The following is a 16697-nucleotide window of genomic DNA, read 5'->3' on the forward strand; positions in this document are numbered from 1 at the left end:
TAACATAATACATTTACAAGACTAAAAGACGAGCGCTGCACTGCAAAGAATTCTTGGGGGGAAAAAAAGAAAAACAAAAAAGAAAAAAAATATATTTCCTTAAATGTGTATTAACTCTCGTTTATTAAAAATAACAACTGCCAATAGACAGTGTTTGAATGATAAACTGATTACATTTGAATAACTGAATATCTGTATAAATAGTCAGCTGCAGATTCAGCGCGTGTGGGCGCAGATTTTATAGGGCTGCGGTGCAACTATTCCTCCGCCTGCAGGCTCCAAACTTGGATCTTCGCCCTCTGGGACAGAGAAAGTAAATTTCTGGAGGAGGGAGGTGAAAAACAGGAAGAGTTCCATCCGGGCTAATGGTTCTCCCAAGCAGACCCTTTTCCCTTCATTCAAAGAAACAAAAACACAGTGATAACACTCCCACTTAATCTTCCTCTCTGTATGTTTCGAAGAATGCACTCGTAAATTTCAAAACTGCTAGGATTGTCATGAGCCAGAATATAATATGCAAGAGCTAGGCCTACAGGTCATTTTGCCCATGAAATCTCATGTAGTCCAGGATACGATACAGTTACAAATAAGAAAATAATAGATAATACCTTAAACAGAAAAAAGACTGAGTATTTGTATTTAGGTATCTCCAGAAATTATATTGTAATTTCCATCTGGAAGTCTGATATATACAAGATTCCATCATTTCTGATTGGCTGCCTTTAAACAGGCTTTTTTAAATCTATGGCCAAGTCCATCTTAGCCATAATACCTGCTGAAAATGCCAGGAAGGCAGCTTTCCTCACAAACTTGCCATCAGCATCCAGGAAGTTTTCAGGATCAAAGCTGTTTGGGGTTTTCCATTCATTTTCGTCAAGCAGCACTGAGTTCAAGTTAAAAAGCACATTTGAGCCCTAAAAAAAAAAAAAAAAAACAACCCAGAAACACAGGCAGATAAGACAAATCTGCAACATGAAATGAGAGCAATGTTTTAATCTAATGAATCCAGTGTTTTAGTCATTATAATAATTTGATTTGTATGTTTGTTTTCACCAAGTTAGAATGGTTGGAATGCAAAGATGGTTTATGCTCGTGCAACTACTTAAACTGAATGAATAAGTTTGAATTAGGATCAGTTCCACATGTGGGTGTTATTATGCAAATACTATTATAGACAACAAGAATGTTTTCCAAGAGCATTAAGACCTACTGCAGAGACATGTTATTGAAGAATTTTTGATGGTACCTTTGGAATAAAATACCCTCCTAATGTGGTGTCTCTAACTGTCATGTAAGGTACTCCCAGAGGTAAGATGTTGCCCATTCTTTGACTTTCATGGATCACTGCATCTGTGTAGGGCAAACTGGATCTGTCTGCCATCGATGGGAGACGAGACTTACCCACGACTGCATCAATCTCCTCTTGAACCCTCTCTAAATGTGGAAAAGTTAAAGACACAAATGAGTCCATTCATGATGCTGGAATTAATATATGACTTCTCTATAACTATAACTTCTCTGTTCCAAAATTAGATTAAGAGAAACACAAGACTAAAATCTGGAGCAAGCTGTTGTTGTTTTTGTTAATTAGTGTATAATAATCAATAATAACATATTCATTAACATTAAAAATTGCAAGCGCAAAGTAAAGAAGAGATCATAACATAAAGTTTTGCTGGTACGCACACCACGTAACATTACTGTAACCCTCAAATACATAAAATTGAATTGATCTTGTGTTTTTGTCTGTTTGTTTTTTGCAAAGTCAAATAAAACTGGGTTGTCCTAATGGTTACTTGGTGGGACATGGGGCTTGAATACCATTCTTTAGGCACATCTGTGAAGATTTCACTTCATGATTTCAAGCCTGATTTCTTGAGAATGATCTTATGTTTCTTATTCCATTTGGAAACTTCCTAACTTCTTTTCCACAAATTCACACCATAGAGACATGGACAAACTCTCAGCATGGCCAATGATTCTTGCATTTCAAACAATTTAAAGCCATCATTTGCCATCTTAGTGGTTTTAAACTCACTCTGGGCTTGGTAAAGTAAGTCTCTGATCTTACGTTTTTGTACTGTTCACTCACTTTGAACGTCGGGGAACTTGATCATAAAGAGTACTGCCCACAGCAGGGTGGTGTACGTGGTTTCTGTGCCAGCTATCAGCAGGTCCACAATACACAATACCAAGTTCGCTTCACTGAACCCAGCCTCGGGTGGTTCAGTAGTCTGAGAAAACACAGTTAAAATGAATTGAAGCTTGGTTGTGAGATCATAATCCTTTGAAGTGCACTTTTATGCTTTATACATTTGTTTTGTCTCTTTCTCCTCTCTCTCTCTCTCTGCTATCCTCTGTCAGAGTTCTGGATGCATAAGACATGACATAGAAGACAACAACAAAAATGGCCTTTGGTAGGAACAGAATGACAATAAATGCTTTTTTTGTTTGAACTGTGTGTTTGTTATTTACTGTAATTTTAGTGACTAAGATTATGGGATCATATAAACATAATAAACAATTCCAATAATATAAGTCCTCCTTTAGTGCTACCTCCAGAAGGAATTAAAGTGGTCATCTTTTACCTCAGCAAATAATGTACTACCAACTGTTTTAAATTACAGTGATGCAAATTCCCTTTTTACCACATGTACACATCTTTATGTGTCTGAATTATAAAAGCTAGCATATAAGACTTCTTAGGTCAGATCTTGTACACAGTCTGTCTGTCATGACACTGATTTACTTGTCATAAAAACAGATGTCTGATTAAAAAGTCACTATGCTCCTTGCAGCCTGAATTTTCATGACTTTCTTTCACTGGTCACCATTTTCTGATTAATAAAACAGACTGACTTAACACTGTTTTAAGTGAACATTGTGTGTCACTTGTTTAGAACAAATGGAATATCATTAACACAAAACAGGGATACTATCTGTTCTTCTTGCTTCCTCATATCAGTGATGTGAATGGGATCCAATTCAGGGATTCCTATCGCTTTGTGAGGAGCAGAAACTATGGGGAAAAAAAACACCGAATGCTGTTTACGGTTTCCATCTCGTCGAGGAAAGTATCGATGTAGTCTCGTGGAGCGGCGGGATCTCTGTCCTTTTTGTGTTTCTCTAGCTCTTCTCGGATGTAGCCTGACACCTCTTCAAAACCATGGAAAATGCCATTGTGTTTGCCTGGGAGAATCTTCATTAGGCTGGGAAAGATCTCATACAGCTGAAATATGGAAGAGCACAATACATATGAAGCACATAGATGTTTACTAGGCAAAAGTCCTCAAAGTAAAAAAAAAAAGAAAGAAAGAAAGAGAAAAAAGGCATCTCTCAGCAATCCACGGCACAATCACAGGTTCAAAAGACAAAAGTGAAGGGGAAGTCAGCCTTGACTGGAGATTGCATCTAGGTGGAGCAATCTTATTGGCTGTCTTTATTTATCATCATGGCTCTTTACCATCGCGTATAGAGACAATCAAATCAATATACCAGCTGAGTCGCTGGAGGAGGCAAAAAAAGTACTCTCTAGGTGAGAACAGAGCACAGAATAAAACATGATCAAGTTTTGTTTCCTTCAAGATTCATTTAATCCACTTGTATGTTCTGTCTTTACACCATACATTTTTTTCAGGTTTAATGTAATTTTGTTGGTAGTTTGAGCGTATACATGTTTACATTTTCAGTGCACAAACCATAGTGTGAAAACTGGATTGTTAGAATCTAGTAAATGTCTAGCTCCAGGACCTTGAGTAATCACTGCAAATGAGCACGGAGTGGACAAATAGCGTCTTTTCCCAAGGATTGATCGCAAGTAAGTAAATAAGCAACATTAGTGAAACTGCAAGTACCAAAGGATTGTTTTGTGCATCGTTTTTTGTTTGTAAAAGTCTTAACATTTTGGCAGTTGCGAGAGAAAACCTATAATGCCGCATGAACGCTAATTCACTTTTCTTCACTGTTAATGAATTAAAAAGAAATCTTTTCCTAACTGATTGCTGATCTATGTTTGTACAGATTACATTAATGATATGTCAGATGAAACATATTAAAACTTAATAAAATGCTAGTCAGTTCGACAGAAAAATCAAGAACTAACCATTGCCCATATTGTGCTTTGCAGGTACATAGTTTCTGACACCACGTGTAGTATCCTCTGGAAGCGCTGGTCGGTGTATTCAAACCGGTGTCCAAACACCATGGCACATATGATGTTTGCCACCCCATTATGAAACATTTGTTTGGGGTTGAAAGGTTCACCTGAAAAGGGGGGATAGACCAAATTTCCCACAAACTCACACCTCAAATGTGTTTGGATGTCATACTATTTCTTTGGTATCACATCCAAAAACACACATTAGTATTAGCAGAGAGTTTGTCCATCATGGATTATTGAAAATTGAAATATGCATGTGCAATGTTTTTCTAGTGCTGATTGCACTTAAAGAGCAAGTTTCTTTAACATAGGATCTAGTTCTCTGTAATCCATGTTTATAGATTGTATACATCACATGCACTAATAAAAAATGCATATACAAACAAACAATATCCATATTACATATGTCTTATATAGATATTAGATTTCATCAGATTCTATCAAATAATAAGGCACAGCAGAAGTCAGATCAATCAATCAGTCAATCAATCAATCAATCTGCTTAGGCTCTGTAATTTGATACTGGTCTAAAGGTGTTGATTTTACCTTTTTCATGGCTCACTTCATCTTGAATGATTTTGCTTTCCTCTTGGATGGCCCGTTCTAGAGAGCCCTTCCCAACCCCCAGACCCCGCAAGGTAGCCAGAGCAAAGCGCCTCTGTTTCTTCCATAGAAGGCCATTGCTCAAGAACAAGCCTAAAATTCATTTCAGAACAATCACTGTCAAAGTCAGTTAAGGTGAAGTTTTACCACTTTGGCAATGTTGTAAAGGGCCTGGTGACAGAGGGCAATGATCTATGGTCATCAGATTAGCTCCAATACACTGAATACGCCGTCAATAAGACAGGATTTAAAATCTGACCAAGCCTCTTCCATTCCTCAACAGAAATGCATTGTAATTTCCCATCCCCTCCCCTAATCACACACATAATCACTATATTTATGTTGGATACATTCCACCATGAAACAGATTAAAACTGTAATGCTCTCTCTCTCTCTCTCTCTCTCTCTCTCTCACACACACACACACACACACTTTTCACCATAGCTTGAAACACGCTCTCTACTGTGATCGACCTACAATAATCACACTTAAAACAGAGAAACTTTCCTTTTCCTGCGTATACGCGGTCACTTATTGCGCTTGGAGATCTGCTGACAAAGTTATCTGCTTGACCCATCAGCGCTTCTCTCGCCATCTTGAAGCCTGTCACCATCACAAACACCTGTTGACCAAGACGCACGCTGTACACATCCCCATGCACCTCAGCCATCTTCAGCGTGTAAGAAACACGTAAAACATGTCGAACAGGAACATAACAGCTGCAGTTAGTATTTTATGTAACAGAATTCATTCTCAGTTAACTGATAACGTAGTCACAGGAGTCTTATCCCTGAATACACCGAGCTATAAGGATAATTCAAGATGTTGTTCTTCCCTTTCTTTTTTTATTTTCCCATATTTTAACTTCCACCCATTAACTTCAAACTATATTCAACAATATCGTTGTTAACACATGATTACTATCTCTCATTTTGTTGTCTTTCAAAAAAAAAGGAAACTTGATACGTGAGAGCTTTACGCTATTGACTTCTGATCAAAATAGTTTTCTTACCTTAGTCAGATATTTGTGGGGTGAAAGGGGATCTAAATAGAATACGTTCCCCACGAAAGGAAATGCCCTTGGGCCCGGTGGAAAGTTGGGGGTTGTTTTGGTCTTGACATAGTCCCAAATCAACAAAAACACACAGAGGAATAACAGAAACCACTTCATGTCCAGCCAGTCCAATAAACTTTTGAACAACATGATCAGGAAACGTGCGTCTTCCAAATACGCTGCAAAATAATAATAAAAAAGTACGTTAAAAAGTCTCTGTTTTCAGATTTTTGCTTCTTGTTCAGTCTATGTTGTCATCACTTCTCTGCCAACAATAATTCTACAGATCCAGAAACTTCTTGAAAGTTGTGGATTCATAGAGAACTGAGAGACTCAACTCTCACACAGTCAACACTACGACAAAGTTCATCGGGGTGGGGTTTTGTGCAAGGGACTTAATCCCATTTCTAACTGTTCATTGGACCTAAGAAGCATGTAAACATAGATGAGCAAGACGTGATTCTTTCGGAGGAGGATGTTTTCAATATTCATACTCAATTTTCAATATTAACTTTCACACAGGTGCCGTAACTTTATTATAATATTCTTTAAAGGCTGTCTCACGTATTATGATAATCCCGACAACAACATAAGCATATTATTGTCACTACTTTACAGGATCCCATGTTCATTGTCTTTGGAAAATTCCTTGTCTTGGTTGCAAAGTTGTTCTTGTCTCCTAGAGAAGTTTACAGCATTCATCACTCGGTAGTTCTATGCGCTGTTCTGGAATATGTAGAGTGTAATCAGAAGTATATTGTTTGACATGTTCAGATTAAGCATTTATTTTTATGTGGCTATAAAGAAATTTAACTGAGCTGTCAGATTTTTTTCCATAAAGTTTGATGTTCATAAACACAAACCAGACGGGGGTGTGTTTTTAATTTATGAGCTGAGTTTTAACACTGTTTTTACTCATTTTCACCAGGAGAGGGAACCAGAGAGCTCTGTGATGAATTTGAACTAGACGCTGTCCTGAGATTCCGGTTGCTACGACTACATGTTTTAGAGCACCAATTTGTCATCAACATCTGACAAGATTTCATCATTCAAAATTTCATAGGCATTTCGCTGTTTTAATTAGATCTTATGGGCACAAGTTTAAAATCAGTGCCATGCCTTGAATACAAAGGAAAAAAGACAACAAAAATAACAATGAAGGGGGATATACCACGTAGTGGGCTAGCTGGATAACATTAATCTAAAACCAGAACCAGAACAAAGCAATGCTACTATCTCCTTTGACCTTCAGCTTTTTGTTATCTACCTGACTGTGCACATAAACTCATTACCCTGTAATGACCTCGCATCTCAATGTTAGTTATGAAAGCAACAGTCAACTGAACTTTACTATTATCATCTGTTGAACTGGCAATCACACTATACCATCATTAATGACAGGCCCAAAAGTATATACTTCAGATTGACTGTAGGATAAGATGGGTCTCTGTCGAGATAAGGTTATGCAACGCAGTGTTTCTCAGTTCTGCTTTTGGAGACCCACAGCTCCATAACTGGAGACCCACTCTCTCCCTGCACTCACACACCTGCCTCAGCTAATCAAGGGTTTGATAATGAGGTGGTGAGCTGAGTCCAGTGTGTGAAAGCAGAGAGAGATCTAAAATATGAAGTGTTGTTAGCTTCCAAATTTGAACAGGGTTGGGAAACACTGAAGCCTGTGTGTGTGTGTGTGTGTGTGTGTGTGTGTGTGTGTGTGTGTGTAGACATGGCCTCAAAAAAACTCTCCACTAGGCGGCTTGCCTGGGCAATGCCTCTGTATATAGATCAGGAATCCTCACCTCAGCACCTGTTTATAAGCATGTAGCCAAATAAGATTTACTATGGAACCTTACACATTAGTAAAACATTACCAATACAAAGTGCAGCAACAATAGTCTTCACACACCACACTCCGTGGGCAGACGAACTCTTTCAACTTAGCTCCAAAGTTCACTGTTATTACCCTTTGTGCATAAAATGAGGTTACGCTGATCAAACAAAGGGGCAACCAGATGTCTAGAAACATTTGGTGCTTGGCTACATGTGTTCAATGTCTTGTCAAGTTTTATCCATCGACTTGTTGAAATGATGCTTCCTCATTATTTGACAGTTAGTGTTGCAGTTTCTGTTGGTTTGGTGCTGCTGCTCTGAGGTTTTCAGACACTTCCTATAAATGGAAAATAGTGACAACTCCAACATGAACCAACACTGACATTTCCCTATGTCTGGCCCTTTTACATGTAGCTTACACCACATAATGATTCCTGGACACGCTTTAGTGCAACACTCATCTTTTTTACTCATAGATTTACAACTTCCCACTCAGCAGGGTGTAAGTTTGATTTATGATGTTTGATCAAGCGGTTTAAGCCATAAACATTAGCCACGTTAGCGGTTTGGTGAACAATACTGCACTGATCCTTTATTAAAGTAAGTAAAAACTTGTTTGTCTTATATTTGAGGTTGACTTTAGTTTAAGTAAAGTGGGTAAAACTCAACACAAACATCATCCTTCGATTCATCTTCCTTCCTGGACACCTGGATACCTGCCATCTTGTGGTCTGCTGCATAAAAGGGTATAGGAACCAGTGCTACACCAGCAGGGTTAATCTTAGACTCAACCTCACCTTCTGTTCCCATCTCTCTCATTAAATGAAACATACTACTCAAGCTGGGGTAACTGTAATCACTCAAGCTTTCCTCCATAAAATACATGTTTGCTTAAGACTTGCAGCGCAAAAGGACACAAATGGGCTTACTGAATAGAGTCCTGAGTTCTGTATGACAAAATGCAACACTTCCTCCTTCCTTAGGGGTTATATGCTTAAGTAACATATGGGCGTGAACATCTTTCATGTCCAATGTTCTTTCTTTTGCAGGTGTCAATGTTTAATAATTCTCTGGCAATAAATACAGTGACAATGACCATAGATCATAAGTCAGTAATGCTTAAAAAAAAAAAAAGCATTAATGGTTTGCCATGGGAATGAGGTGAGGAATGGTTCAAGGAAGACTGAGTGTTTCGGGGTTTGGAGTTGATTTTAATCACAGAATTCCAGTTCACTCAATTATCGATACATGGTTTAATTTGCTTAAAAAACAATGTCTGAATGTTGTGATTGGACTCTGTGGAGATGTGGAGAGGACACTTTATCTGATAAACTATTCTCTGAAATCAGCAAAATCCTAAAGATCTCACTGATGGTCCCATTCATCAAGTCCTCTCATCTGAACCATTAACTCATACGGAGTCCAGAGAGACACATCAAGAATTGGCACAAAATAGACAACAGCCTCAATCAACGGCCAGATCGGAGGGGGGTCCTCCTGAAACGAAGCGAAGAGGTTTAGTTGTCCTTGTTTGTGCCTGTCTGCAGAGACCATGCTGTCAAGACCTGCTGTGAGGGGACTTGTGCTTTTCTCATCTGCATGTCAGCGTCAGTCTCTAACAGCTCTCTTTTCACACAGGTGGATCACCCTGTAGACAAGTCTGAACATGACAACACATTTGTCACATAGAGACTCACCATCTCCTGACTGCGTTGCACGTCTCAACCACTGTTCTAATGAACAACCTTGAACTCTAGTTTTCCGTCTTTGTGCAATAAATTTATCAGGTGGATTAGGTTTTTTTCTTCCTGGTGAAAACATACGCGGTACACATGAAAACATAATGTATTAACTAGTGATGAAGTTTACTGTTAAAAATCCTTTATAGCAGTGTGGTAATTCAATACGTTTTGCACTACTGGTTAAGGACAAAGATCCAACTATTGTCTTGATGTAAATTAAGAAATATTTCAACAAATGCATGAAGCAGTTCTGAGTAAAAAGAAGAATATAAATGATAGCTGATGGACTGTCAATAATTGTGTTAACAGATGGCTCTGAACCTCAGCACATGACACTGAGACACACAAACTCCAAACAAATTACACACGCAAACTGTTAAAAAAAAAAAAAAGCTCACCCATGGCAGGTACCACTGTTCTACCACTGCATTTTTGAGCCAAATCTGTCTGTTCTTTTTTTTCCAATGTATGCATTTATTTGTCAACAGCCGCCACAAAACCTCAGTCAAAGCCATCAGACACAAGGCAAGACTTAACCTTGAGAGGAAAGCTGTCTCTCAGTAAACTGGATGGTGTCATGTTATTCTGATGACAAACACAAACACACATGCCTCCGTACGTAATATAACAAAGTAGCATCACTGCAGCGGACTGAAGATATGATTTGAAGCTGAGAGCTCCACAAACAGTTCCTTTTATGTTTCAGAAACGTATTACACACGTTTAGACATATTCACATGGTGACAGAGGCTTTTTTCTCTGAGAGAAATGACCATTCAAACATTGGAGACACAGCATAAAGGCCTAGACCGTGTTCTTTCAATCCCTGATTACTGAGATGCTGTAGAGAGAGAGAGAGAGTGGGAGGTAAAGGGAGTGCCTGTTTTTAATTATGCCTGTGTCATGTGTTGAAAGCAGCTCTTGTGTTATTTGATCTGAAATCTACAGCTGTGCTTTAATATGAGGTCTTTGTGTCCATGTCCCCTCTTATCAGACCCTTCATGTTGTGTCCATGGCAACAAGATGGAGAGACAGCGGACACGGGGGAGGGGGGAGGGAAGGTGGGGTGAGCAAGGGAGAACAAGGGGTGTGCAAATGACATCCTCTGTCTTCTGGAGTCCTAGGACAGAGGGACTGGTCTGGCCCTGCATTTGGAGAGAAAGACAGGGAATGTCGCTTTAATGTTTGTCTAAGATGTGTGTGTGTGTGTGAGTGTGTGTGTGTGTGGTGTGTATCAGAGGGAGAGAGAGGAACAGAGGGGGGGCAAGGGAGGTGAGAGAGAAAGAGCAGATGAAGGATTAGAGGGAAATATAAGAAAACTAAAGGCTCATTTCTGAGTTAGGCAACATTGCTGCCACAATGATTCATGTCCCTTGGTATGCAATGATATCCACACCAGGAAATAAGTACTATTTCCAGCAAATAAAGCAAGTCACATTGCCAGAAAATGAGTTTTTACAGTTGAGCACAATGGTCTGTTTTATACTCTTTAGATGACATGACACTACTATTACGCCACTGTCACAATAGATATAGTGCATAACATATAGATAGATAGATAGATAGATAGATAGATAGATAGATAGATAGATAGACAGATAGATAGATAGATATTACTCATGACCCCTGATAATAAACAAACTTTTACAACTTGAATGTCTATTGTATCTAATGTAGCAGAACAGCACAGTCAGGCAAAATTTCCAGTGTTTCCAGTCTGAAATCGACATTTTGCGGAATAGCAGTAACTTAGCGTAAATACAAGTTTTTCCAGACATTTACTGACATCCTATGAGATGAACTTCATACTACTCTAGGTAATTCTCATTTATAACAGAAACACTGTTACATAATGATGTTTAGCCGTATAGTTTTGTTACTCGAAACAATACAGGAAACAAAGGCATGTTTGGAGATTACTTGTATGTTTGTACAAGCGGAGAAAACATTTTGAAGCGGACGAACAGCTGGAATTACGAGAGCTGGACGAAAGGTCTCGCCTCCCGAATCACAGCGGGCTGAGTCACATGATGGGAACCTCATGACACCAAGACCCCTGCCATGGTTTATTAACTGAAACTTAGGAATGTGATTGATCAGTGAAAATACACTTTTTCTTCATGACTGATGTCACACATTCAGGAATAACTTAATGGGCATTGTGGAACAGTGCATGAGAGGCAAGGCGAACTAAAATTGTTTTCCTTTTTATTTTTTCCCCCACATTCACTATTACATTTTCACGATATTTTAAAACATTGCATGCCAACATCTAAGTGTGACTTGTTCAGTTACATTGCAGAAATGTGGCTTGGTTTTAATTAATCCTGCAAAAAAACCTCCCAATATTGGGGAATGTTACTTCCAATTGCATTTCTGGATATTGTCCTCAGTGTATGTACCAACTCGTGTGTTCGGAGTATGTACCACCAAAGTAGTGACAACTGGATTGTGTATTACCATTTAGAAGGCATGAATACCGTACGAAGCATTTTATTATAAAACATCCCATATTTTTACGCACAATTGAAGTTTTGCTTTTCTTGTGTGTTGTATGTATCATACCGTGACGGTACCACATGTGAGTATTCTCATCGAAACTTCCGGCTTTTGGTCCTTCGGAAATTTCTCCACGAAAGACAAGGAGATGACGAAAAAATGTGCAAAGTCATCCTACAATTGGACTTCACTCTCCGAAAAGTTCATAAGACAGTGGGGGCTGTCATCGAGCTGTGGTCGTTAGCTCTGCAGTTGAGTCTGTTTAGGGCTGTCCGTCTATTTAGTATCGCGAGAATTGAAGGATTCTATATAAACCCAAGCAAACCAAGGGCGCCTTTACTCACTCCCACTTGAGCCAGGCACGGAGGGACAACTACGGGTATGTCCGCTTTTGCACATAGATTGTTTCATTACTGAAGACTAGTTGCAGATACGTTTCACTTTTCTGAACGTTCGAATGATGTCTGCGTATTTTTTCTTTCAAAACAAGTACACCCGATAACTCCTGATAACTATTTGAGACCTCGATAGTGCTACAGTGTTTTCTTTGTGAAAACAAAATTTCACATTTTCATTGTTCAGGAAAACTGAAATAATTGTATTAAGGTAGAAATTAAAAAGACACTTTAAGCAAATGAGTATTTGATTCGTAAATTATAGAAGAAACGCTTAGCTCCGTGAAATACAACGTCTAGGTGGTATGCTGGATAACCTACAACTTCGGCGTCTACAAAATATGCTGCGTCTCAAATCTAAGGAAAGAATTTATGATAGGCTACCGGAGCGATATCAGTAGATTTGGTGTTTTGCTAACACAGCTAGTTCCAGTTGCTCCTGCACATCTATTAAGTTTTCACTTGCAGTATCCCGTAGTGAGGGACACCTGCTGAGCAGAAAGAACCGCGGGGACGCGTGACATTGGACAAAAATGTACAAAGACCCAACATAGAAAGGCAATTAAGGAAGTAGGACAAATTTAGAAAACAGACAGTTTTCATTCATGCTTCATTTATGTTTTCGCCTTTGATCAGTCAGGCGTAGACGCAAGACCGAGAAACAGGTGCCCTGTTTTATCTCAACGAGTGTTTCCTAAGTTGCAAGGAATATTAGAATATTGCAACTTTTAAACCAACGGCCTGTCACTTAGTGTATTTATGCCTTTTGAGTCACCCGGATGTGTAGTTAACAACGAACATAGTTCGTACAATTCTGTTCTGTCATCTTCATGATTATGAGGATTTTTTTTTCTAATTTACTTTTTTGAAGTCACTGTTCTAAATGTGTTCTCATTTTTACTGTACCTTATAGAAATGACTTATTGACGTAGTTAACCATGAGAATCTGTTAATATAGTCTAAAGTAGTTACATTTTACTTTCCATTAAACATTCTAATATTTGACGAATCGATGAAACAGTCCGTCATTCTTTCGCAGTCACGCTAAAGATGTCTGCCGGGAAAGCACAAATTGGGAAGCCTGCACCTGACTTCACAGCCAAAGCTGTGATGCCCGATGGTCAGTTCAAGGACATCAAGTTGTCCAGCTACAGAGGTAAGATTGTTCGTTTTGTTGTATTTCATCTGCCTCTGGCGTTTTAAACTTTTGTACAATTTTTAATTTAATGTAATTTAATTCCCATTTGTGTAATGACAAGTTTTCATTTTCCATACGAAATCCCTAACTGCAGTTATCTCGTATCTGACATGTTCTAGCTGATTATGAATGTTGACTTTAATTTACACGAGATGCCAAATTATTGTGTATTTTCGCATTGACCTCGCTCTTCTGTATTTGCACTGCGTATAGGGAAGTATGTCGTGTTCTTCTTTTACCCACTGGACTTTACTTTCGTGTGCCCCACCGAGATTATTGCCTTCAGTGATGCTGCAGAAGAGTTCAGAAAGATCAACTGTGAGGTCATCGGCGCCTCTGTCGATTCCCATTTCTGCCATCTCGCCTGGTGAGCGATTACGATCTGAATGACCCGTCTCGCTTTCAAGGTCCTTAATAACAGCTTCTAGTCTTTCATTCTCATTTGTGGAGCACTTGGAAACGTGTGTTTATGTTTCAGGATAAACACCCCTCGGAAGCAGGGGGGTCTGGGACATATGAAGATCCCACTGGTGGCTGACACTCTTCGCTCTATTGCAAAAGACTATGGAGTGCTGAAGGAAGATGAGGGCATTGCGTTCAGGTAGGAGAATCACTGCCTGGAAGCTTAAAAAAAAAAAAAGTCCTGTGGCATGTGATAACAATTACATAACATATTGTCAGTTCATTACAAATACTGTGACCAAACACAGACTGTGTTACTGGTTTTGCACATGCTTAAAATGTTCAGGCTAAAGGTTTGGGGAATCAGTCTCTTTGTACTTAGTATTGTACTTCCTTTTCTTTACAAAAGATGTATTCTTCAAAATATTATTTGTGTATTATTTTGAAGCATATTATTTACAAAGCTAATAGTGAATGGTGACCAATACAAGCCCAGCGAATGTTGTAGTGAATGGGTGGCTTGTTGTTGTGAGTCATCCGAACTATGTAAGTAGAACAGTTTGATCATGAGGCCAGTTCCAAGCCTTGATGTCAGATTGCAGTAAGAGGCATCTGAAAGAGCCTTTGCACCTTCTTGTATTCACAAGTTTCCTAACCACTGCACTTCAATTTGTATTCCTACAGAGGTCTCTTCATCATTGATGACAAAGGCACACTGAGGCAGATAACCATAAACGACCTGCCGGTCGGGCGCTCCATTGACGAGACCCTGCGTCTGGTGCAGGCCTTTCAGTTCACCGACAAACACGGAGAAGGTACAGTACGCTCGTCCATCTTACGAGACCTGTAAATCTCTCCCTCACTCCTCTCCTCTTCCAAAGGTTTATATAATCCAGTAATCTGTGTGTAGGTGTTTTATTCTAAAAGACATTAACTAGTGCTGGCAATAAAATAATTTCTTTGTGAACACATTAATTAAAAGTTAAAACAAGTTACAAGTTAATTATTTAATCAGTGTTTTTGAAAATTAAGATTCCTTTGAAATGTTTTTTATACCTAGAATAAGTCTAAGTGGTCTGGCTCTTAATATGCTCTAAAAACAAAACAAAAAAATCTCAAACCAGTTAAAGAATGATGACGTTATTCACGTTATCAAATTTAGGTAACGATGAAGTGTCTGGGCCATTTGTTTATTTAAAACAATATCATTTACAAACAAAGAATGGTATGGTTGCTATACAAGAACCTGTTTTTCATATTCCTTGTCAGTGCTTGTCATCCACAACAAGACTTCTTAGAGAGTATAATTATCTTGTAACAACATCAAAATCTTATTGGTTATGACACAAAACTGTGATTGGTCCAAAGGGAGAGATTTTCATGAATTTATGTGAAATTCAGCTGTAATGAACAGAAATTATTTACAGTTTAATTAGATTACAATTTATATAGTACTTCAGTCTGACTTGAGAATAAAGCAGAATGAACATACTTAAACCCTGTACAAAATAAATACTTAAATATATACACACATATCTACTTATGAAAGGGCAGTGTGACCAGTCAGATTAGGTTAGAATTTAGACAGAATGAGAAGCTCAAATGACAGCTGAACTAGTCTAACGAAATAGGCCTATGGCATTTCTTTGTATTTCTCTTTTATTTGCACTACCTCTACTAGTATAATGACACAGATAACTTTACTGGGTCAAACATATGAATGGTTTGTGCACAATAGGTGAATACTGCAGTAAAGATAAAAAAGTGGGTCATAATTGAGATGAAACATTCATTACACCCTCTTTTTTTCTCAGTCTGCCCAGCTGGATGGAAGCCAGGAAAAGACACAATCAAGCCCGACGTTCAGAAGAGCAAAGACTTCTTCTCCAAACAACACTAAACAAACAAAACTGTGAGTTAGGAGTAAGAGTCTAGCTGTAGGAGTCTCCATGCTGGCACTGTTTGTAGGGTAGTGGTTAAATGAAGTGCTGTTTTGTGTAAAGCTAGAACAACCATGTAGGTATACAGCTAAGTGTAATATAATGTTAGTGTGAGGGCTAGGATGGGATTGGAAGGATATTAGACCAACATGTGATGTAATGGCCTTTGTCTGTGATCTTTATTTAGTACAGGCCTATCACTGGGTTAAACAAACGCATCCTACTGCCATTGATGTACATTGATAAACATTAGACTCATCATCCTGTTGAACCTGTCAGTGGGATATTAAGATTTTGACCAAGTGCAAACTGAAAAGTAGTCCTGTTTTGAAAACTGAAAAAATTTCAGACTAACACATTGAAGATACCTTTCCCACATCCCAACCTCTTCCATACTGTTTTATCAGTTCTCCAACAATTGACAGTTCAGTACTAAGAGTATTTATTCTCAGTTGAAATAAAAAGGTTTGTTACAAAAACATAAACGGCCTTGATTTGTTGAACTTTTCAAGAGTTTCATATTGAAGTTCTACATTCTGTTAATCCAAGTTAAAACCAAAAAAGTCTTTTAAAGGGGTTCACACTCACATATTGTTTATAATGGCCTTTCAGTTAGTATTTAAAACGCTGACTTCACAGTCACTGCTGAGATATCATAATGTTACACATGTACGGTTGGCCTATAGTGATGAGCGTTTACTCTTTCGCGCAATATAGATGTTAATCAACTAACGATTTTCAGACGTCGCGTGGTAGTACTCGTGCCAGGACAAACCAGAGTTACCTCAGGTCTTTAACACTTATCCATCTCCGGATCCAGGTAGCGTTACATATATTCCCTTGACAGAGAGACCCCTATTCATAATGTATATAA

General features: G+C 38.5%; 2 protein-coding genes across 2 annotated transcripts; one reads left to right on the plus strand and one right to left on the minus strand.

Moving 5' to 3' along the window:
* Positions 1-110: 110 nt before the first annotated feature.
* On the minus strand, positions 111-6138 carry LOC115811059 (cytochrome P450 2J6). Its single transcript, XM_030773083.1, has 9 exons — positions 5776-6138; positions 5271-5433; positions 4706-4855; positions 4103-4263; positions 3053-3229; positions 2093-2234; positions 1247-1434; positions 773-914; positions 111-392 (listed from the first exon to the last, which is right to left on the minus strand). Exons 1-9 carry the CDS (start codon positions 5965-5967, stop codon positions 217-219), a joined length of 1491 nt encoding a protein of 496 aa, XP_030628943.1. The 5' UTR covers positions 5968-6138; the 3' UTR covers positions 111-216.
* A 6021-nt stretch (positions 6139-12159) lies between these two features.
* prdx1 (peroxiredoxin 1) lies at positions 12160-16302 on the plus strand. The gene is made up of 6 exons (XM_030773326.1): positions 12160-12267; positions 13323-13439; positions 13695-13848; positions 13960-14082; positions 14568-14698; positions 15698-16302. The coding sequence occupies exons 2-6, from the start codon at positions 13334-13336 to the stop codon at positions 15781-15783; spliced, it is 600 nt and encodes a 199-aa protein (XP_030629186.1). The 5' UTR covers positions 12160-12267; positions 13323-13333; the 3' UTR covers positions 15784-16302.
* The last annotated feature ends 395 nt before the right edge of the window (positions 16303-16697 follow it).

This window comes from Chanos chanos, chromosome 5, assembly GCF_902362185.1.
Source record: "Chanos chanos chromosome 5, fChaCha1.1, whole genome shotgun sequence".
Lineage (NCBI taxonomy): Eukaryota > Metazoa > Chordata > Actinopteri > Gonorynchiformes > Chanidae > Chanos > Chanos chanos.

What these genes read in the sequence shown, in the direction of transcription:
- LOC115811059 (XM_030773083.1), bottom strand. Translation starts at nt 5,967, where the DNA reads ATGTTGTTCAAAAGTTTATTGGACTGGCTGGACATGAAGTGGTTTCTG. An exon ending in CCGCGTATACGCAGGAAAAG is followed by an intron (nt 4,856 to 5,270) that starts GAAAGTTTCTCT and finishes AATGAATTTTAG; the next exon opens with GCTTGTTCTTGAGCAATGGC. An exon ending in TGAAGTGAGCCATGAAAAAG is followed by an intron (nt 4,264 to 4,705) that starts GTAAAATCAACA and finishes CCCCCTTTTCAG; the next exon opens with GTGAACCTTTCAACCCCAAA.
- prdx1 (XM_030773326.1), top strand. Translation starts at nt 13,334, where the DNA reads ATGTCTGCCGGGAAAGCACAAATTGGGAAGCCTGCACCTGACTTCACA. An exon ending in GATGAGGGCATTGCGTTCAG is followed by an intron (nt 14,083 to 14,567) that starts GTAGGAGAATCA and finishes GTATTCCTACAG; the next exon opens with AGGTCTCTTCATCATTGATG. An exon ending in CACCGACAAACACGGAGAAG is followed by an intron (nt 14,699 to 15,697) that starts GTACAGTACGCT and finishes TTTTTTTCTCAG; the next exon opens with TCTGCCCAGCTGGATGGAAG.